This window comes from Primulina tabacum, chromosome 4 (genome assembly GCF_025594145.1).
Source record: "Primulina tabacum isolate GXHZ01 chromosome 4, ASM2559414v2, whole genome shotgun sequence".
Classification (NCBI taxonomy): domain Eukaryota; kingdom Viridiplantae; phylum Streptophyta; class Magnoliopsida; order Lamiales; family Gesneriaceae; genus Primulina; species Primulina tabacum.
In genome coordinates, this window is record NC_134553.1 from 36,367,466 (window position 1) to 36,390,744 (window position 23,279).

The window sequence follows — 23,279 nt, forward strand, 5'->3', positions numbered from 1 at the left end:
AAAGTTTTATTAAAACTTTCAATATAATCCCAAAAATTGAATTTAAAACTCATTTTATGACTTTCAGAATAAAATTCTTTTTCAACCAATGGAGATATACCCCATTCTTCAATAGATATTATCTTCTTGATAATGAACTTTGAGAAGTTATAACTTCGTTTTTGCTGAGTATTACTAAAAAAGTGAGTTATATCAACACTTTTTGTCGATAACAGAAGATTTTCATAAAATCGTCTCTGCTTGTAAGAACCATATACATATGATGTATTGGTTAAATATCTTTCCATGATAGTCCATGGAGTTTTTTCCCATTGGGTATCTTTTTCTTCTATAAGAAGAATCAATTCACGATGTTTTGTCTCTGTATATAGAGCTGAATCATTATCATCTTCTTTGATGATATTAGCATATGATGCTGAAGATTGAGAAGCTGTATTACTTCTCTACTTTTGTTTCAAAAGTTCTTGAAACTCATTGTATAACTCATTATTTTGGTCAGTATTACTGGCTGATGAACTAGATAAGTTCTGGACTATTAGCCTCTGTTTACCATGCTGTGCAATGATATTAGGGGGTTTTCCCCTACTTCCTCGCCCTCTATAAGAGGACTCTCCTCTTCCTCGAGAATTCATTTCTATAGATAGAAACATTAAGATAAATATTCTCGAGTTCAGAAATCTGCCAAGTGATTATCTTCACCTTTCTTATAAATGATTTCAAAATCAAAAGGAGCTAAATGAGCCTGCCATCTTGCAAACATTTGTTTAGAAACATCATGTTTAAACATAAATTTTGCAGATTTGCAATCAAATTTTATAATAAACTTTTGATTATATAAATCATCTTGAAATTTCAAAATACATCTAACAATAGCTAAGATTTCTTTTGCTACTGTGGAATAATTTTTCTGAGCATTATTCCATTTCCCAGAATAAAATCTAATAAGATATTCTTGTTTAGTTTGGGGATCTTTCTGTTTTAAGATTCCTCCAAAACCTATATCTGAGGCATCAGTTTCAACTATTTTATCCCATTGGGGATTAGCAAGCATAAGACAAGGAAGATTTTTAACCTTATCCTTAATATTTTTAACAGCATTAGTATGTTTATCAGACCAAGGTAAAGGATTCTTCTTTAATCTATCATATAAGATAGCAGAATCTTTAGTAAGATTTTTAATATAAGGAGAAATATAATTCAAACTTCCTAAGAATCTTTGTAACTGAGTTTTATCGGTTATAATGTCAGGAAATTTTGAACCAAATTCTATACTTCTTTGTATAGGTATTATTTTTCATTTCTCAATCATATGACCAAGAAATCTAATATTAGTTTGAAATAAAATCATTTTAGATTTGGATATGACTAGACCATTTTGAATAACAATATTTTTAAACATATCTAAATGTTTAAAATGTGTTTCAATATCATTAGAAAACACTAAAATATCATCTATATAAACAATTATAAAATTACTACAATCCCATAGGTCCAACTGCATATCATGATAGAGCCGTGTTCACTCAACTGGACTCAGATCTTAGTGGCCTACAAAGGGAAATCAGATTTTGGGAATAGGATCAGGAATTGGTTCTTCCTGAAAAATCCTCCTGTTCAAAAACAGAAGAAGATACATTCTCCTCCCAGCAAAAAAAGCCACCTCCACAACCGGTTACTGAAGACCCTGTTCAGGATATGCAACAATCATCTGCTGATAAACATATGTATTCCGAGGATGAATTAACTTTTGCAAATATTGATGAAATCATTCAGACAGTAGCCCTGGAAGCTCAGCTAGAAGCAATAAATTCTGAATCAGTTGCTCCTTCAACTGAGAAACCAGAACAAGAGGTTCAGATATCATCTGAAGAACCAGTTGAGCCTCTTGTTGCTGAAGAAATAATTCAGCAAGAAATATCTGCTGAGACTGAAAAACAAACTGAAGTGCCCATCCAAACTTCGAAAAAAGAACTAACTGAATCGGAGAAAACTCAATTAATCGTTGAAAATTTTCCAACTGAAAAGCAAGCCCCAGATTTGGTGCAAGAACAACAAGAGACACAAATTTTTGTAGTTACAACTCAGACTGCAGAAGAAATCATTGAATCAGAAGTCCCTGATCTTACAACTGCTGAAACTGAAGTCCAGAACAGGATTCTAGTAATTTCTGATCAAGCTTCTAAAGATCAAACACAAGGAACATCTGATCAGTCACCTCATCCTCAATCCACAGAAATGGATCTTGTCCTTGAAGAAATCCAGAATATGCAGAACAATATGCAGCAGATGATTACTGAAATCAAGAAAATTCAATCCACACAATTGTCTCATACTGTCAAATTGGATTCTTCAATTGAATTTGATTCAGCAAAACTGAAAGCCATTCAAGTAAACATGGAGTCTCTTACCCGCACTGTGTTTGAGATGAAAAATAACAGAGGTTTGGCTGAGAGTCTCTCCATCACTCAAGACGTTATCAGCAAACGAGTTGAGCGATTGGAAACTTCTGTTTCTAATAAAATGGAATTGCTGCAGACTCTTTTACAATCTGCTGTCTCAAGTATCTCCTCAGATGTCAAAATTCTTTCCACTGACGTTCGAAGATTATCTGAGAAGATGGATTTGTTTGACAAAAAGGGGGAAGAAATCAAATAAGCATCTTGAGAAACAGCAGAAGAAACCATCTTGTTAAAAAGCAGTTAATCAGATTATTAGATTCAGCTGTTATTGAATCAAGACCATTATCAGTTCAAGAAATTCAGATCTTATTTTATCCACATAAAGTTCAGTATTCAGTTATTATTATTTGCTAAGTTTTGTCAAACACCATAAAGGGGGAAATTGTTGAAAACCAGACTCTAAATTCTGGAGTTTGACAAACTGATCAACCAACTGATACGCGCGATTATATTCAGCAACTGGACTTAACAACTGAAATCAGCTGATCTAATAAAAAAAACTGATCAGTTGGAAACCGATCAGTTGATACATTCGGCCGTATGCTTTTAAACTAAGCATCCTTCAACTGAACATGTCTCGGAAAAGAACATTCAACCGACAAAGAAACATAGAAGACTGCAACTGAATATGAAACGTCGCACTTCAATCAATACAGCTTAGAACAACGCATTTCGGCTAAAGCAGTTAAGGCGCCGCATTACAATAAATAAAGCAAACAATAATGAAGTGGCAATCAACGGATACAAATATTCAAATATATCTCAAGTTACCGTTGGAAGGGAAGCTTATAAATATGACAGAAGAACAGCTGAAGAAACAAGAAGATCATTCCATTCAAAGCTTGTTGTTATTCTGCCAAAATCTTAGCTCACTCTTACTTGATTTATTCGTAGCAGTCAAGGCTACAATTTGAGCTCACTAGCACTTTGTAATAATCGTTAAATTCGATAGTGCTAACATCAGTTATGCACTGAGAACATTTTGTAATACTAAGAGTTTCAGCTTTTGGCAGTGATAAGTCCAAACTGAAGTGGGTCAGTACAAATCTTGTATTCGATCAAAGTCTTTTAGTGGAAATCCTATCCTTGAGATAGAAGGGGTGACGTAGGAGTAATTGAAATCTCCGAACATCCAGAAACAATCTTTGTGTATTTTATTTTTGTATTCTATCTTTCAGTCAGTTACTTTCCGCAACTACTTTAGTTTAACTGATTGTCATTGACCAACAAGATTCCGAGAATCAATTTTTCACCAAACTGAACTCAAAATTCGAAAAGATCAGTTTTAATTGTGAGTGTTTATTCAACCCCCCCTTCTAAACACTCTTGATACGTTAATCGATCATATCAAAATGTCTTTCTTAGAACAACTAGCTATGATACCAATTGATGGATCAGTTCTGACACCTGCGAAGGTGCTTCAAACACAATATTCTCAATGAGCTGCAATAGTTCGTGTTCTAAGAATGTAAATACCGATGAATTAAATCGAGTTTGGTTTTAAACAAAGCGAAAAATACTCGAAGTAATCATTCGCTAAGAAATCTGTTTAATTTGAAAGCCTTTTTAACTTGTGTAAACTGAATAACTGAAATAAGGGGGATCAGTTTTAGTATGTATCAGTTCAGAGACATCAATTGCTCCTACGTCACCCTTCTACCACCTCGGGTAGGATCCACTAGAAGACTTTAATTTATAAAACGCCTTGTACAAATCCACTCAGCTTAGGACTTACACTAATGCCTATCTGAACTCCTAGCATAGACTGAAGACAACACCTTCCAGCTAACACTTGTTTAATGTCTACGTGTCAAAGACTACATACACAAGTTTTGTGTCTTTGTACAAGACTCACTCAACTGATCGATACGCTCTTTAGTTCTGTATATATGTGAGTGATTGTGTGTGAGAACTAATCTATGAACACAACATGAAGGTGTTCTCACACATTGAGGAAAAAATGTGCTTCTAATCTAATCTGATAATACTTTGAAGTGTTCCCTCAATTCTGGTCTGATTGTGTAACGCCCCAGATTTGACGACTGTCCTCACTGTATCAAGACGAGTCTTTCCACCGTGCTTATGTCCTCACTCACACGCACCCTGGAAAACTTCCCAGGAGGTCACCCATCCCAAAATTGCCCCAAGTCAAGCACGCTTAACTTTGGAGTTTTTATGTGATGAGCTACCGAAAAGAAGATGCACCTTCGTGATATGAGTAGTACAAATCAAATCTTTTAAGCCCTCTTCAACTGTACAGTCCATTACATTGAACAATCTCGGAATCCCTCTCATTCCCGTGTGGGTCGGTTCATTCATGTTCCCTCCACCTAGAAGTCTGCCAGAAGCCGCTCATTGTCCGTGCAACCGATGGCACCGGCGATCACCCCCCGCCCTCTTCGGCCCCGGGCCTCATAGATTGCTTCTTGTAAGCTGATATGAATTGAGTGTGCTCTTTCTTCTATCTTTACACACTTATTTGTTGATGGTCTCGATATTGTATTTATAGAGGCTTTGTGACCGTACACCAAGACTAATCAAATATGTTCGTTGCAGTTTGAATTCATTCCTCGATATTTGATTTGTCTTTTCTGACGTTCATTCTAGAACGCCTTGTCTTTAAGCTCTGATGCAACGTTCATTATTGTCCTTTGACTGGACAAAAGATTTTCCTCAATGCGCACAACTGAATTCCATTTGAATAAGATTGTCGTGTTCTGCAAACTGATTGATTCCTAACTGATGTTCTAAACTGGTCAGTTGAGCTGATCTTGAACTAGTTTGGCAAAATCAGTTGGCTCGTCAGCGGAACTGATTTCACTGCTTCAGTTGAACTGGTCAGCTGGGCTCTTCATCAGTTGAGCTCTTCATCAGCTGGCTGGAATTCTGAAGTTCTTCTGCTGAATTGCCTATCAGCTGGACAATCAGTTGAACTGGTTCAGTTTGGGCGATCAGTTGGCGCTTTCAGTTTGCGTCTCGATATTTTCAGTTTTGGCTTGATAGCTGATCAGTTCGAATCCTGATCAGTTCTAGTTTCTGCGCACTTAGGTAAAATTATTAGAAACAAAATAGCAAGTTTTGTTAACATCAAAATCAAGATTGCGAACATGAAATGTTCCAACGCAAGAGATAAGTCATAAATCGAAATAGTTTGTACAAGGTATCGTATATGTATGAGTTGTTTATCTTCAAGCATCCATAAGCAAATTTGCATATATTTACGTTATTGCATTTATCTAGTGTTGTTGATTTGATATGCATTGTTGAAGGATTTTACATGTTATTTCAAATATCAAAGTATTACATACAATGTATTTAATAAAATATTTCAACCAAAATATTTTTATAAATTCAAATTTCATATATTTTTAATGTTTGTCTAAAATACTTGATTGGTTTTAGATGGATTATTTTGGGTGTCTTTCGTTTTGTTTGAAAATCAAACTCGATTTAATTTCTCGTATTCAATATTTTGAGACCCGAACTGTTGTTGCTCAATGTTTGTCCCTCAAACGATCCTAACACACCAATAGCAAGGAAACTTTTGAATCCAACAATTGAAATCAGGGAAAAAGTAGTGAAGGAGAAATCGACAAAAACCTACAAGGAGAGGAAATCTAGTACAACTACAAATACGAAGAAATCTAGCAAAAGTACGAAGGAGAATCCATTTTTAGATTTTATACAGTTCTAAATTCGAACCTTATGTTTAAAATGCTTTTATTGTTCTTTTTTGAAATTTTTTTGTTATTCTTTTAGATTATCCCATTATTATCTACCAATTTCCCCCAACTTAGAGTGTTTGTTCTTGATATTGCTATTAAATCGATTTTTTGGTTGTATTGGAATGACTTTTCGAAATGGTTCTGAAATTTAGAAATTATGATTATAGTAGGCAGTCAGTCATTCCCAATGCCAAATAATCATTGCAACCATATTTTCTACAGCAAGAAAGTGTTGTCTTATGTGCACTATTATTAGGTGTCATTTCCCTAGTAGTCTCAAATTCTCATCGTTTAAGCCAAAATTTATTTATGATCATAACATTATTAACTTCATTGAAGCGAATATAAATTTAATTTACTCAGTTGTATATATGCAAATGAAAAGTTTTGCCAACATTGTATAACAGAAACATTCAATATTAATAAATCATTGTTTAAAAGAAAACTTAGTTCAATAAAAGTTTTGAAATGTAAATTTTCTCCAACGATTATAATCGGGAACCAAAAATATTGAAACAAAATAGAATTTATTTATTTATTAAAAATAATGATTTTTATATTTCTTATTAAACATAAATACGATTTCAATTTTTATATCTATGAAGTAGTTAAATAAAACACTGATTAATTTCTAAATCCCATATTTCAAAATTATTAATTCAAATTCAAAAAACAAAAAACAAAAGGAAAAATGCTCCCACCATTTTATAAATAATAATAAAAAAAAAAACAAATAAAATGGTGGCCTGCCCCGTTCGTGGGCTGTTACGTACAATCTCTCCCACAATTAGGGCAAAAAATAGGAAAATTGCCTGTTCCTCTCCAATTTTCTGCTTGTATTTTGTTTCCCATTTGCTATGGGAACTGATGGTGTTGAACAAGATAAGTTGTTGCGGTCGATACGGTACAAAGACGGTTCACTGCAGTTATTGGATCAAGTAAGTACCTCTTTTCTTCAATTCAAAACTGAAGTGTCTTATTGAAAATTTTCACGCTGTTTTCTGAGCAGAGAAAGCTTCCTCTGGAGACCACTTATGTCGATATCCGAGATTCCAAAGATGGATGGTAAAACTCAATATTATTAGTTTCCAGTTTTGATAACTGTGCTGATGTTTGTGGAACTTCACTTTTTTTTTTTTTTTTTACTGAACTTCACTTTTTTAATGAATAGCCTTTTTATTTGCCAAGATCAAACAAGTGTCACAGTTCAACGCAATGGTCTAGATGGGGTTGAATAAACCATGAGAAATCTCTTTCTTAAAATTGACTTTTATCCCAAGATTGTTAAGACTCTTAGCATTTCTTGATAATACTTTAGAGTTGATCCATATTATGCTCGAGCGATGTTTGAATTTACGGGAGCAAATTCAAGTTCTTGAAATAGCCCTCTATATGTAGTTTTAATTCTACGCACAATATAGAACAAGCCACTAAGCTCACAATCAGTACCCACAAACCATTCGACAAAGTTGATAAAAAGATATATGCTGTTTACCTTTGTTGCTCAAATCTTCTACTTGATTCATCACCTCTTTCTTGTCTTCTAAATTGCCCACGCTAGATTAGGACTCATCGTTGTCATTTCTAGATGAAAAAAAATCTAATTGTCGCAGGAAGACTGTGGATTGACGGTGCATTTTCAGTGCTGTAGCCACCATAACAATTCGTACAACCATTAGAAATAATATATTTGAGTTCAAAGTTGCGAAAGGAATGAAGATTGAGAGAGTGTAGATATCAATTCCTGACCAGAGCTCGTCTCATGACTAACAAGCTCTCCGAGGGTCCGAAGTGGGGAGAAGCTTCTCTTGGGTGCATGCTTCTCAACATCGTACAATTATCCTACCTATGGGGGCTTAATTCTCTACGGGCCTTCTTATTTTCATTTTTTCAAAGCTGTTTTCGTATTTATTTTTGCATTTTTATTTCAATTTTATTTTTAACTCAATAATTGATGTCAGATTTTAAAACAAATTGAAAATTTGCTCTCACTTTATGAGTTGTACAATGGCTATTTTTAATACTTTCCAATAAATATGCCATACAATTTTTCATTTTTGTATCACTTTCTAACACTTTTCCACCATTTTTCGACAAATTTTTTTATATTCTTATACTAAATGACTGAAAAATTCAATGGTTCATTCAACATGTTTGTGGTTCTCCAAATACAGAGAGAATGAAATCCCTTAAAAATTCCCAAACTCGTCCTTTTGCTAATCCTAACCATTCTCAATTTGTTTATCCAACACTATTTTCACAAAATATTCCCGCTGGTTCGAATGTTATTTCTAATGCTCCGTAATCATGTTTCCCGCCGATTATCATGATGCATTGGGTAGCTAGTTTATGATGCCACCCCTTCTCAAGCATCTTCTCATTCACCACCATCGATCATGCCGTCAAGTGAATCTCGACAGGCAAGTCTGGGAGTGTGGGAGGAGCTGGATCCGATAGACTCGAGAGAACCTGGGATATAAAATATTACCACCAAGGATGATGAGGAGAATGACAAAAAATGGAATGTCCTTTGTAACATAGCTAAGGTGATATGGTCAACCGAGGAAGAGAAGTGTTGTGTAAGAGCTTGTGACACTACTACCAATGACCCAAAAGTTTGTAATGCTCCAAAGAATAGACATTTTTGGCAAAATAGCGCCACCTATTTTAATAAAAATCGGTCTGCAGGCACGCCAACAAGACAATGGACGTCGATAAAGTCGCGTTAATTGGGTTATACCTGATGTTAAGTTTTCGGGATGGTACAACAATTTCTTCAACAATCAGCCAGTGGTGAAAATGACTCTGATATATATTAGTCGCTACGCATGATATTTGGAAAAATGTAATCGAATGGAAGATTACAACAGAGTACGAGAAATGGTCTCCCAATCACTTATTCATAATGCTATTAATAAGGCAAGGACTTCCGAATCACGGGAACATACATTGTGTGTATTTAACTTTTGATGTGTGAAGTTGAATTAAAGGGTTTATTGTTGTAATTGCCCTAATCGCCAAGATCAAGAAGTGGATAAAACTTATGTTGGTCCCAGTTTAGTGGAATGGTCTAGATGGAGTTGAATAAGCCATTAGAAATCAACAAAAAAATTCTTTATTGAAATTGATTTTTATGGCAAGATTGTTAAGACGCTAAAATTTCTTGATAATACTTTAGAGCTGATGCATATTTTGCTCGAGCGATGTTTAAATTTATGGAAGCAACTTCAGTAGAGACGGAATATGAGCATTCACCACAATTAAATATAAAGAACAATAACGGTCACTACAAATTCGTCTTCTGTGACTTTGGCTTTGTTATTTCTTTTCGCCCTCTAGTGCTCTATTGGGCGTGGGCAGATTTCAGAGTTTCCATTGGTATCCTGATTGGTTGAAGAAGTACGCGCCCTTATTTCGAAAGTCCTTGTCTATATTATAATCTTCTGCATGTGTTCCTACTTGAATGCCTTATTCTTGTGTACCTTTTACCACGTATCATGTGTAGATGTTAATACGTCAGCATCACTTTCACCACTGGCCCGATTGTTGTATCATCCCGAAAACTGACAAACATTTGGCAAATGTGACTTTATCGCAGTCTATTTTCTCGTAAGCGTACCAACATGCAGATTGATATTATAGTAGGTGGTGGTACTTTGCCAAAAATGTCTATTCTTTTATGCATACCGACTTTTGGGTCGTTGGTAGTAGTGCCCCAAGCTCTTGCAAGGCACTCTTTTTCTCGATTGGTCATATAATCTTAACTCTGTTACGAGAGACATTCGGTTCTTTGCCATCTTCCTTATCCTTAGGGTTAATATTTTCTATCCCGGGTTCTCTCGAGTGTGGTAAAAATTGAGAGCCTAGCATTGAAATTGGTGTTGTGAGCTTTCTATCGGATAAAGCTCCTCCCACACTCGCCCGTCGAAATTAGCTTGACGGCGTGCTCGATGGTAGTGGAGGAGAAGAGGGTTGTGTCATAAATTGGTCATTCATGACAGCATAATAATCGTCCAGAAACATAAAAAACAGAGCATCGGGGAAGACATTAGAAACGATGTGAATATTTTATGAAAATTGTGTTGTATAAGAAAATTGTGAAGGGCGAGGACCGGAACGAGTTTGAGAATTTTGAAAGCTTGCATTTTTTTTGGTATTTGGAGAACCGAAAAATTTGTTGAATGAACAACTAAACTTTTCAGCCATTTAGGATAAGATATCAATATTTTGTTGAGAAATGGTCGAGAAGTTTAGATAGTGGGTTAGAGATATGAGAAATTGTATAGGATATATATTGACAAATTTTTTAAAATATCCGTTATACACTCGATAAATGATACAAAATTTTCTATATATATTTTTAAATATGACATTAATTAATAAGTTAAAACTAAATTTGAAATAAAATGTGTGAAGAATACCAAAATAGCCGTTGGAAAAACGAAAAAAGTAAAAAGCAAAAGCTGGACGACAGCTAGCAGGCGTTGGGCCGCGCCCCAGGTGCACACGCACTGACAGAGGGTTCGTGCACACCCTTGGTCTCTCCCCTCCATCTTTTTCCTTCCTTTTTCTTTGAACCCGGCATCAATTTATTGCACTCAGGTTCAATTTCTACATGTAAACTTATGGATTGCAATGGTGAATTTTTTAAACGAAACTTTTTGGGTTCGCTAAGCCCACATTTGCAGCCACCCTGAGTAAAGTGATAAGAGATATGATAGAGGTTTGAAGATGACGTAATCCTCCTATTGTCATCTTCTTCCATTTTAGAAGAAACCTACAAGAAGTTAGTAATTTTGAACCCTTTAAGGTCGCTCTTTACACCTCTTGATTGTAACTTATAGTCTAATCACAATTAAATATCTCTAAGATTATGTCTAAGCTGAAATTTATACTCTTAACTCCACTCAGAGTATGCAGAATAGGTGGATGATACAATTAAGGGACCTTCAATCCGAAATCACTCAAAAAAATACAATTAAAAAGTGATGAATGATGTGAGATAATTCTTGGTCTAAGAACTGAATATGAAGGTATGAACTATGCTTATAACAATATCCTTATGTTAGTTTCGTGGTTTACCAAATGTGCATTGCTATTGTAACCTGTATATATATGTAGGCTTCTGAAATTCATTTATCCTTACTATCTATATATACTGTGAATTGAGCAAAGACTTCTCACAACCTGCAAATTGGAATACTGATTGTACACTTCTAGTTTTCTACAAACTATCCTTTTTTCTTTTCAAACCTCTAAAATTAGTTTCATGATCTTAATTATATATTTTCCTGTATATCACGAAACTTTTTAGAAAACCATTAAATTTTTTTATGCTGCTTGTGTCATACTAGTGTTAAGTGGACAATGGAATTTTGTTGAAGCATATGATTTACAGCTAAAGTTGTTTGCACATGTTGGTGTTCTTATTTTACATGATATAATAATAAAGACAAATTTTGGTAGTAAATTTGGAAAAAAGGTCCATGTCGCTACCTGAGCACTCCAATCTCCAAGCAAGTTTCATGTATACCTCGATATGCTTGTCCAAGTCTAGGGGAGTAAACAAACAGAATAAAGCCGAATATGTTGAAAATTTAAGGCTCGAATTCAGCTAAAAAGTAAAAATAGATATAGTCGAGCTCAACAAACAGAATCAAGCCGAATATGTTGAAAATTTAAGGCTCGAATTCAGCTAAAAAGTAAAAATAGATATAGTCGAGCTCGAGCTCGATTTGAAGCTCAAAAAATTTAAATTTGTTGGTTCGAGTTCGGTTATAATCAGGCTCGAGTTCGAGGTCGGCTCGAAATATTAGAAATGTTTCTTAGCTATTCGAATTATTGTTCGAAAATAAATAATCGAAAGGCTCGAATCTATTTATTTAATATATATATATAAATAATATCAATGCTTGCGAACTATCAAACAATATAATTTGGGCTCGAGTTAGACTCGAAGAAAAGTTCGAATGTGTTCGAGTTCGGCTAAAATTCGATAAATTCAAGTACGAATATCAAATATTTTTTGAGTTGCCTCGAAAAGTTCATGAACCGGTTCGGTTTGTTTACATCCCTATCCAATCCAAGTGTAATTATCAGCTATTACCTGTTCACGGTCAATTTATTTGCACTGATTCAAATATTATTCTTTGTGATCCCTAAGACTGTGCTTTCTCAGGGCTGCAATAAGTGAAATGGTTGTTCGTGGTGCCCCAGCCATTGCAATAACGGCTTCTCTCTCCTTGGCAGTAGAAATTTCTAATTTAAGGACTTTTAATGGGACACCTAGTGATGCAGCATTATTTATAAGCAATAAATTGGATTATCTTGTGAGCAGGTTATCATGATGCGTCCCCAGCTTCAATACATATTCATGTTAATTTATGGTTTAAATTGAGAAATTTGTTGTATATGATTTGCAGCCGTCCGACTGCTGTAAATCTTTCAGATGCTGCAACTAAACTCAAGGAACTTGTACAGAAAGTAGCTGCCAATGCTTCAGAAGCACAGGCAGTTTTTCAGGTTTGATGCCGTTTTATTTGTGTAGATATGGGCCCTTCTTCAAAATGAAAAAAAAAATATTCTCGAATATTATCTGATATTATTAAGATTATTATAAATTTTGATGGATTTTATTTTTTTAAGAAAGTTATACCTTAGCTATATCTGTCTATGTTCTTCTATGTATATGGACGATGATTTTAAGTTAACCAAGGGTGTAATTGGATCGAAGCCTTGAAGAATTTAAAATCATTGATTTCAGTTATTTGTTTGGATGAGTTTAAATTTAATAAACTTTGAATTCCTCTCATCCCAACTTAAGGTATTGTGTCAATTATACTGATTTTAAATCCACCTAAGAATGGTATCATTTGAAATTTGTTATCTGATCATTTTCCTTAATAAAATCCCTCAATCGAGAAACAAAATAAGCCTATGTTTGAAAAAATTGGTTTTTATTTAATAAAGGAGTCTCAGTGGATTGATTTGAAAATATGTGAACATGAAATGACACCTCCAGAAGAAATTTCATATGTCACAATTTCAAGATGAACTGTAATGGGTTCGAAAGAGGAATTTTAAATCCTCAACATTGTTGTTGCTGCCAAACAGTAACCATGTTTTTTTTATGCAAAAAAAATTGATAAAAATTTATAGAATTCAAATCGGCCAATTTGATAACTAATTTGGTGGTGTCTGCCTTCATGGTCAAGCCACATATGTGTTCTCTCTTTAACTAAATTTGCAATGATTAAAATTCAGCCACCCCTTCATTCATTGAACTGAGCTCTATTGGGCCAAAAAAGAAGGAAATTTTCATTGGACTGCATTGTCTCTTTCATCTTCATGTCAGTAGCTGGAAAAGCAGAACATTTTAGCTTTGTTTCTGGTGAGCTGATATTTTTTTCTAAAGGCTTGCATTGAAGCTGCTGAAATCATGCTTGAAGATGATGTTGCTTCTAATAAAGCAATTGGACACTTTGGAGCTAGGTTTCTTCAGAAGCAGCAGACAGATAGGAGGAAGATTTCTGTTTTGACTCATTGCAACACTGGCAGGTACCTCTCTCCCTCGTCCTGTCCATATATGGGATATGATTTCTTTTTTTCGTGTTGTACCGTACTACATTCCAATCATATGAATCTGATGAACCCATGTAAAATTGTTCTTTCATTTTTCATGGTGTGCCATTCTACATTCCGATTATATGAATCCCTGTAGAATTGTTCTAACTGCCTGTTCAACTGTTTAAACAGTCTAGCAACAGCTGGATATGGAACTGCTCTAGGTGTGATCCGTTCACTTCATGAGACGGGGGTTCTGGAGAGGGCTTACTGTACTGAGACACGCCCCTTTAATCAAGTTAGTGTCATTTTTTCATAATCTCTTGCTCATTGTGAAGAAAACCCATGTAATTGGTATGATTGGAGTTGCAAAAAGGTTGGAATCAGAATTTCAAGTCTAAACATTTGAAGAAAGAGAAAACTCAAAATTGTTAGAATGTTTTTCTGCTAGTTACTTCGTGTACTTGTGTACTTGGAGCTAGAAAAATATAAGATGGTAGCATATTGTGGCTTGTTGATGCGTGATGATTCTAATTCTTTGTTAACAATCCGTCTGTGCTGGCCAATTGTTGCCTACTCTGCATAAAGTCTAAACCAAGGGACACTGGTTTGTCTCAAATCCAGAAATGTGGCATGTGAACAGGCTAATCTTGTACTTTCTTCTCTTTTTGCTGCTCCTTTTTTTTTAACCTAGTAATCTAAGCTTCGCCTGACCAACGATGGAAGAGGACGACCTTCCCCGTGGTTAGCCCCTCAGGTAAATCCGGTTGCGGTCATAGCCTGTACACACTTGGAGTTGACTCTCATTCGTTTTCATCCCATGCTTCAGGATTTGGAAGTTGGATGTGAGAAAGTGTTGGTGCCTTAAATATCCACTTCATATTTCTGCTCAAAAGTTTTTATTCGAGGCTTTTTTTATTAATCTGAGCATTAGTATGCATTTTTAAACGAAGAAATGTCTTTTTGTGTAACCGTTTATCAAAGATTAACGAATCATTGGGTTCATGTCTCCTACAAATGGCCTGAACCTCGAGAACTTTTTATTTTTATTTTTGGTCCATTCAGGGATCAAGACTCACTGCATTTGAGTTGGTGCACGATAACATTCCTGCAACTCTAATAGCAGATTCTGCCGCTGCAGCATTAATGAAAGCTGGGCGAGTGGATGCTGTGATTGTTGGGGCTGATCGAGTGGCAGCTAACGGTACCTAAAAATGCATCTTTGGCCCACATTTTTTGTTCCAATGCTAAAAGAAATGAATTGTTCAATGCTGAAATCAACATTGGAATTTTTAGGTGATACTGCCAATAAGATCGGAACTTACAGCCTTGCCCTGTCGGCTTTGCATCATGGTATCCCATTTTATGTAGCTGCTCCTCTCACGTCCATCGATTCATCCATCTCTTCTGGAGAAGAAATCGTTATAGAAGAAAGATCTGCTAAAGAGTTGCTCAGAACACATGGCGGGATGGGGGAACAAGTGGCTGCTTCCGGAATTTCTGTGTGGAATCCAGCCTTCGATGTTACCCCAGCTACTGTTATTAGCGCCATTGTCACGGAAAAGGTGTTTCTCTGTCAGACTCTCTCTCTTACATCACCTACATACCACACACTTGCCTTCCGTTTCTTAGTATGCCATTTGCAAATCACAGGGTGTTATCACGAGAGAAGGGACTGATTCTTTTGACATAAGGGGTTTCATAGAAAAGGTGGCAGCGAGCAGCTCGTATTAGAAGCATGCCATCGAGATGGTACCAAGGTACTTCTTTCTTGGTTCTATGATCCATGGCAATTTTAATTTGGTGCAGACGAACATAATCGGTTTCGGATGAATGAATTTGTTCCGAAACATGTATAAATCGCATATGTACTAGAAACTTGGTGTGCTATCTATGAAGTTATTACCATTGGCTTGTCTTAATTTTGTATTCGAGAAGCTCTTTTTGTTTGAACTTGAACTTTTTAACTTGGCCAAATTTCTTTGGGAATGTCCCAAATTTATAGTAGGTAGTGACCTCAGGGTGAATGTGTCGTCTACTAAATAAATTTTTCCGACTATTTTAATTATTAATTAGTGAGAGATATAATAGTAATATGACGTCGGTGTAATTTTGTCATGCTAATACGGAGTCGTGACTTAATATATATTATAAATCATACCAATAAAAAAACGAAGGGGTAAAACTAAATCGAAATCAAAACCAAGGTTCTAATGGACAGAAAATTTATAGAATTACGTTCCCGTTTACAGCGTTCTAAATTTAAATTACGTCATTGCCCTTACCAATTTTTTTATTTACTTTGGAATATCCATGTAATGAAAAAAAATCTTATAATACGTCATAAATAAATATTCAGTCTCCCCAAATATAAAAAAATATTATTTGATCAGAATATCGAATGGTTGACACTTATTTTATTTAAAAAAAAAACTTGGATAGTTCATATTATATATATTTCTATTTATTAAGCAAGATGATCACCGTATGGTCTCTTGTTATGACAAAATTAAATCACAAAACTGACCATAATTTCCATATATTTATCTATGTCAACTTATTCGAATAAAAAAATGGAATGGAAAATAACTCATATATCCGTTTCTTCAAATCAACGTGGGCAAGATCAACTCTAATGTTTTTTTTATTACGTTACTACACATGTGATGCATGCGTGTGTGTGGTATGTTGATATATATTAATAACAAAATATGTCATGAACATCCAAAATAGTTGTGCTTGATCAAATTCTTTCTAAACTATTTCGATTAATATGCTTTAAAAAAAATTAATTTGAAATATTATCTTTGATTGATAAATTTTTTAAAATCTATTATTATAATTTAAAAAATTGTAAGAATGATTTATAACAAAAAATAAGAATTCAAAAGATACAAAACCTTTAAGACCAATTAACAACAACTTAAAATACGTTAGATTTAATTAAGTTGCATATTTTAATTATACATTTAATTTTTTACTTAAAGATTTTAAAAAAATTTAAGAATCTAAGACTAAAAATTATCAAGATACAAATATTTTTTTAATTTATAAATAATAAATATATTCTTTCGTATGCAATTGTAAATGGTACTTACATTTCACTTTGGAGGTAAAAAGCAAATTTTAATATATTTGAAAACAATAGTTTAAAATTTGATGATATCAAAATTTTACCTCGATTTCGGTTCGGAGAGCGAATCTTCAAATCTTCACAGTTGATTGGGGTGGGTCGGAACTTTGAGTTCTGCACAGACAGAAAATAGGGTCAGCGGCGCTGGAGAGTTTTTCGGCGTGATCTCTCCGATGCTTAAGTCAGTCCAGAGAGCAAAATTAAAAGAGAGATATATATTAATACTAAATGAGCAAGAGAAAAGTGAGAGCTAAAACTGTGACCAATACCTGATATTTATAGAGAGAGAAGATTTGGTACCTTGTTGGAGTAGGACTCTTGCTGAGGTAGAATCCTACCTGATATAGGAAACCTCAAACATAAGGACTATGTGATCAACGTGGCTGTGACTCTTACCTTATCTTGATTAGTTTTAACCGAATCCCGCATTTATCGGAACCCCTTATCTATTAATGAGAATATCATCACATTCCCTAACTGCATCAGGGCTCGGATTTCCAGCCCCTTGGTGGGATCGGACTTCTAGCTGTATGGCCCCTTGATGGGTTCAGATTTCTGGTAGTGCTAGGAGTTGTGAGCTTGGAATCATGATAGGGCTAGGGAATGTGGGCTAGGGATTGTCTTGATATGGGCTTAGATTCGCCTACGTGTACCAAATTTAGGGGGCATCGATAGTATCTCCCTTCAATTAGTCTAAAAGAAGTATGACTTTTAGACTAAAAAATCTGGTCGGATCTTGAGCCCTATGTAACTAATCCCTAGTGTCTATTGTGTACTGATTCAGCCCTACACGATATCCCGAACGGTGCGGATCTTGATCCAAGTGAAAATAAATGGACGACCTAGATCTCATGGCGGCTCAGTTTTCGAGGCGACTGTACGTCTCTTCAAGAAAATCCAGACCCTTGATTTCATGTTGATCAGACGGCTAGCATTAAATTTCTCCCAGTATAAATAGAAGAATATTTTCCCCTCATTATTACGTTTATTCTCTTCGAGCCGCTACTCTGCTACATTCGTGGGTTTTATCGTTATGAATGCTACATTCGTGGGCTTATATAGTGCCGAGCTGGGGTCGGCCTTTTGGATGTGTGCCATATTCGTGGGTTTTGTTGTTATGAATGTCACATTCTTGGTCTTACATAGTGTCGAGCTGGGGTCGGACTTTTGGATGTGTGCCACATTCGTGGGCTTTGTAGTTATGAATGCCACATTCGTGGTCTTACATAGTGCCGAACTGGAGTCGGGCTTTGCTGAATGCCACATTCGTGGACTATTGGGATTTTTTTTGTCCGGATGCGTCTTTTTAAGATGGCCAAACAGTTTGGACTTACATTTTATTGTGTTGGATGACTTTACCACATTATATGTTTCAAAAATAACTGTATGACCAATGTAATAAAGTATATTGATGGGAGAAATCTTAAGGAATACCCTCTTTTGAAAATGATAAGGACCGGCTCTTCCAAGGGTAACCATGATGAGCCCTTCACGATGTGGTTTTGCGGGAAGGACTAGAATGTGCTCTTTCGTGGAAGAGCAGGATGAGATGTTCGGAGTAAGACCATGACGCGCTCTTCCAAATAAGACAAAGATGTGCTCTTCTCAGGAAAACCAGGATGCATTCTTCTAGGTCAGATGAGAATGCGCTCTTCTGGGTCAGACCAAAATGTGACTTTATGAGTTGTTAGGAGGAAGACCAAGGGCCCTTCCATTGAATATAAAAAGGCACTCTCGGGGAAGAATAAGGGTTCTTTTGTAGAATACCAAGGTGTGCTCGGAGGCAGACCATAGAGTTTTTCGAGGAAGACTAGAATTGGCTCTTCCCAAGAAGACCAGAAACTAGTTAGGGGAAGATTAGAGGCGCTTCCATGAAAGACCAGAAATTATTCAGAAGAAAACCAAAGGCCCTTCCGCTGAAGACCAAAATGCACTCTTGCATGGAAGATAATGAACTGTTCGGATGATTCGGTTCTTCAAAAGACTTTTCTTCATGGTATTTCTCTTCGAGGTGCTTATCCTCACGATTCTCATTTCCTATGTTCTCTCGACGATGAAACATATTTCTTCTTCCTCTCTGATTTACCAACTTATATCTTTTTCTTTAGTTTCCCATAGACGGCACCAATTGATGATACCAAATTTTACCTCAGGTTCGATCTGGAGAGCGGATCTTCAAATCTTCACTGCTGATTAGGGTCGGGTCAGAACTCTGAGTTTTGCACAGATGATAAGTGCAAGATTTGCACTTAATTTATATTAGAATCCATTTTGAATTATGCTTGTTTCGAACAGAATTATGCGTTTTTGGTTTGTTTTTGTTGTCATTCCAGGAGTTGAGAAAATAGTGGACACGAAACCAAGTGGACTAAGAAAACGACGGACTGCACAACCGAGAGCTCACCCACGGCCAGTGGTGTGCGCGCGGCTGCGCCACTTCACGCGCAGTCGCGCGCACATACACTCAAGTCACCGACCAGAGAGGCTCGCGGCACCGCGCAGCATCTCGCGCTACCGCGCGCGCATGAAATGAAGCACTCGGACAGAACCTTGCGCGCGCCCGCGCGAGATCACGCGCAGCCGCGCGCACACGGAAGCAGCAGAAGACCCGAGAGACGCGCGCGGAAGCGCCACATCACGCGCAACCGCGCGCGCGCAAGTACGAGCCAACAAGCAGAAGCCCGCGCGCCACCGCGCAGCATCTCACGCCACCGCGCGCGCCGTGCGTCCAGAATATTATATATTGCACGAATTAGGTCATACTCGAGGTGAGCCGCCGTGGGGAGAAATCACACGAAAAATACACCATCTTGGTACGGAAAAGAAGGGAGAAACGGAGCGCATACACGAGACGAAGATTCAGAGTGTGAAGAATAGTCACAAATACGAAGAACGACGGATCTGGGGACAGAGACGACACTTCGGATTTGTTATCTTTTCCTTTGTTTCTTTATTTTATTGCGTAGCAATGTCTAGAATCACAAACATGTCTTGTTTTCTCTTGGATTTCGTGATGAACTAAATTTCCATTCTAGAGGTTGACGTAGCTTTGTCTTTACAATGATTTGACGTGGATATTTTTATGATTGGATTCCGTGTTATTTAATTGTGTTCTCTACTCTTATTTCATTTCAATTTACTGGCCATAAATTGTATGTTTTGATTAATTCTACAACTCGGGAGAGGGACTAGGATTATAGATCACTAGAGGCACATCGTAGAATGTTTATATCGTTCGGAAGGCGTATAACTTTTGCGGGGCTTAGGTAAGAACATTGATTGCATTTATCAATTAAACTTAGATTTGTATTAGGAATAATTGAATCGAAGTTTGATTGATACATTTATTCGTCACTTGGGAAATGAGAAATAAAATACTTAAGTGTTCTTGGCCATTAAATAATAGGAATTCAGGAATTTAAATGCAACCAGGAGAATCATTGTAGAAACTTAGTGAAGTCAGTCCTCTAGATAATTTCTATCACTGATATTTCTCCGGTCGGTAAATCGATTTATTGTTTAGTCGCTTTTTAATTGTTTTTAACAAACCAATTCTCTTTCGAATTTTCTAGATAAAGTTGAGACTATTTTAATTACGAGCACTGATATACATTTTTATACAGACTCCTCGTGGGATCGATATCTGTACTCTAACCAGTACTAAAACTTGACACCATACACTTGCGGTAGTGAAAACACGCAACAAGTTTTTGGCGCCGTTGCCGGGGAGTGTCAAATTTAAATTTATATCAGTATTGTTACCAATTAGTCTAGATTTTAATTTAGAGCCTTTATTTTTATTTTATTTTATATTGATTGAGTTTTTCATTTTTTCTGCTTGACAGTGTATGCTAAGATCGCAAAGCCCTGACTTGCTTATTTTTGATCCGGAGATCGAAAGAACTGCTAGAAGATTAAGAAAAGCAAGAAGAGAAGAGATCCAAGCAATGGCTGAGAACAGAGAGAATGACAGACACGCCCAGCCAGAGGCGATTCCTATAAGAGATCACTTCCGACCAGTGATCAACAATCATTACTCTTGTATTGCAAGAGGGACAATCAACGCCAATAATTTTGAATTGAAGCCTCCTCTAATCAATATGGTTCAGCAAAACAAGTTCGCTGGAACAGCAACCTCTGATCCTCACGTTCACCTGAGAACCTTTTTGGAGATAACGGATACGGTAAAGATTAATAATGTGCCTGATGATATTATTAGACTGCGTTTGTTTCTGTTTTCTCTCAGAGATCAAGCATGAGGATGGCTTCAATCGCTTCCCTTAGGAAGTATCACTACTTGGCAGGAGCTGGCGACAAAATTTCTGGCAAAATACTTTCCCCCTGCAAAGTCTGCACAGTTGAAGATTGAGATTAGCACGTTCAGGCAGACTGCTTTTGAACAATTGTATGAGGCATGAGAAAGATACAAGGAGCTGTTGAGAAAGTGCCCAAACCATGGCTTCAAAGACTGGGTGCAGATCGAATTATTCTACAACGGTCTAAATGGGCAAACAAGAGGAACAGTAGATGCTGCAGCTGGTGGCACGATATTTGCTAAATCTCCCGAGCAAGCTTATGACTTGCTTGAACAGATGACAATAAATAGCTACCAGTGGCCGTCTGAAAGGGCAGGAGTAAAAAGGACAGCTGGAGTTTATGCTATGGATCCCATTACGTCACTCACTGCACATGTATCAGCACTGACCACACAACTCGCAGCTATGAACAAAGTGAGCATATCAGAAACTGAGAGTCCATCAACTGTTGCTGAAGAACAATCTATTCCTGAAGAAGCTCAGTACGTCAACAACAGAAATTTTGGAGGATTTGGAGGATATCGAGGTAACCCTCCCCCTAATACTTATCATCCAGGATTAAGAAATCATGAAAATTTTTCTTATGCAAATAATAAGAATGTGTTGAATCCTCCACCGGGGTTCAATACATCAAAGGGGGAAGGAAAACCTTCGTTTGAGGATTTAGTAGGAACATTTGTTGCTGAGTCCGGCAAGAGGATGGCACGGACTGAATCTCGCCTTGACAATATGGAAACTCACATGGGAAATATGGGTGCCACAATGAAATCTTTGGAAACTCAAATTGGACAGTTGGCTACCGCATTGAGAGATCAGAATAGGGGTCAATTTCCTAGTAACACCGAAGTTAACCCGAAAGAGCAGTGCAAGGCAGTCACCTTGAGAAGTGGAAAGGAATTGGAGGTACAAATTCCTAAAGATAGAGTGGAAAGTGAGAAGACAGTTGAAGAAAGCAAAAATGAGGAATCCAAGACAGAAGTGGAAGTTGAACGACCTCCAGTATATAAACCGACCCTTCCATACCCTCAGAGATTCAAAAAGAAGAAATTGTATGATCAGTTTGCAAAATTTTTGGAGATTTTTAAGAAGATACACATCAACATACCATTTGCTGATGCTTTGAAGCAAATGCCGAATTATGCAAAGTATATCAAAGATGTGATGTCTAAGAAGAGGAAGCTGCAGGAGTTTGAGACTGTGAACCTTACTGAAGAGTGTAGCGCCATACTGCAGAAGAAGTTACCACAAAAATTAAAAGATCCAGGGAGTTTCACTATTCCTTGCTTTATTGGTGGTTCTAAATGTAGTAAAGCCTTATGTGATTTAGGAGCAAGTATTAACTTAATGTCATTTTCTATTTACAGGGAATTGGAGCTTGGAGAGGTAAAACCAACCACTATCACGTTGCAGCTTGCGGACAGAAGTCTCACGTATCCACGTGGGATCGTCGAAGATGTATTGGTAAAAGTGGATAAATTTATTTTTCCTGCTGATTTTGTGATTTTAGATATGGAAGAGGATCATGATGCTCCACTAATCTTTGGGAGACCGTTTCTCGCAACTGGAAGGGCTTTGATAGATGTGCACAAGGGTGAACTCACCCTGAGAGTTGGCGGAGAAGCTGTCATCTTCAATATCTACCACGCCATGAAGGAGTCAAATGAGGTAAGCACCTGTAAAAGCATTGATATTTTAGACTCATGTATGTCTCTTGATTGTGCAGAAACTAGGGATCCTTTGGAGAGCTGTTTGGCTGCTGGAACTGCGGATGAAGAAACTTGGGAAGTGAAAGAGCAACGAGTGGCTCTTGAAGCACTGCAGAAGGACAGGAGGAAAGATGCACCGCCTGAAGAGTTGGATAATAATGAGAGAATCGAGGTAAAAGCACCTTCGCCTGACTTGAAGGAACTGCCAAGCCACTTATGTTATGCATTTTTAGGTGACAAGTCGACATATCCGGTAATCATCTCTTCCTCCCTTACTTATACTGAAAAAGATAAATTATTGAGAGTATTGAGGAAATTTAAAGCTGCTTTAGGATGGTTGATTTCTGATATTAGGGGAATTAGCCCCACTATATGCA

General features: G+C 36.6%; 1 protein-coding gene across 3 annotated transcripts; it reads left to right on the forward strand.

Moving 5' to 3' along the window:
- The first annotated feature begins 6,932 nt into the window (after positions 1-6,932).
- Positions 6,933-15,669, forward strand: LOC142543229 (methylthioribose-1-phosphate isomerase). Of its 3 annotated transcripts, XM_075650353.1 has the most exons (9): positions 6,933-7,122; positions 7,194-7,249; positions 12,363-12,521; positions 12,607-12,706; positions 13,599-13,741; positions 13,940-14,045; positions 14,813-14,951; positions 15,044-15,312; positions 15,401-15,669. In XM_075650353.1, exons 1-9 carry the CDS (start codon positions 7,042-7,044, stop codon positions 15,479-15,481), a joined length of 1,134 nt encoding a protein of 377 aa, XP_075506468.1. In that variant the 5' UTR covers positions 6,933-7,041; the 3' UTR covers positions 15,482-15,669. The 3 variants fall into 3 exon arrangements, with proteins under 3 accessions (XP_075506468.1, XP_075506469.1, XP_075506470.1); XM_075650354.1 differs by lacking the exons at positions 6,933-7,122; positions 7,194-7,249 and adding an exon at positions 8,307-10,705; XM_075650355.1 differs by lacking the exons at positions 6,933-7,122; positions 7,194-7,249 and adding an exon at positions 10,827-10,970.
- Positions 15,670-23,279: the final 7,610 nt, after the last annotated feature.

What these genes read in the sequence shown, in the direction of transcription:
- LOC142543229 (XM_075650353.1), top strand. Translation starts at nt 7,042, where the DNA reads ATGGGAACTGATGGTGTTGAACAAGATAAGTTGTTGCGGTCGATACGG. An exon ending in CACTGCAGTTATTGGATCAA is followed by an intron (nt 7,123 to 7,193) that starts GTAAGTACCTCT and finishes TTTTCTGAGCAG; the next exon opens with AGAAAGCTTCCTCTGGAGAC. An exon ending in TTGGATTATCTTGTGAGCAG is followed by an intron (nt 12,522 to 12,606) that starts GTTATCATGATG and finishes TATGATTTGCAG; the next exon opens with CCGTCCGACTGCTGTAAATC.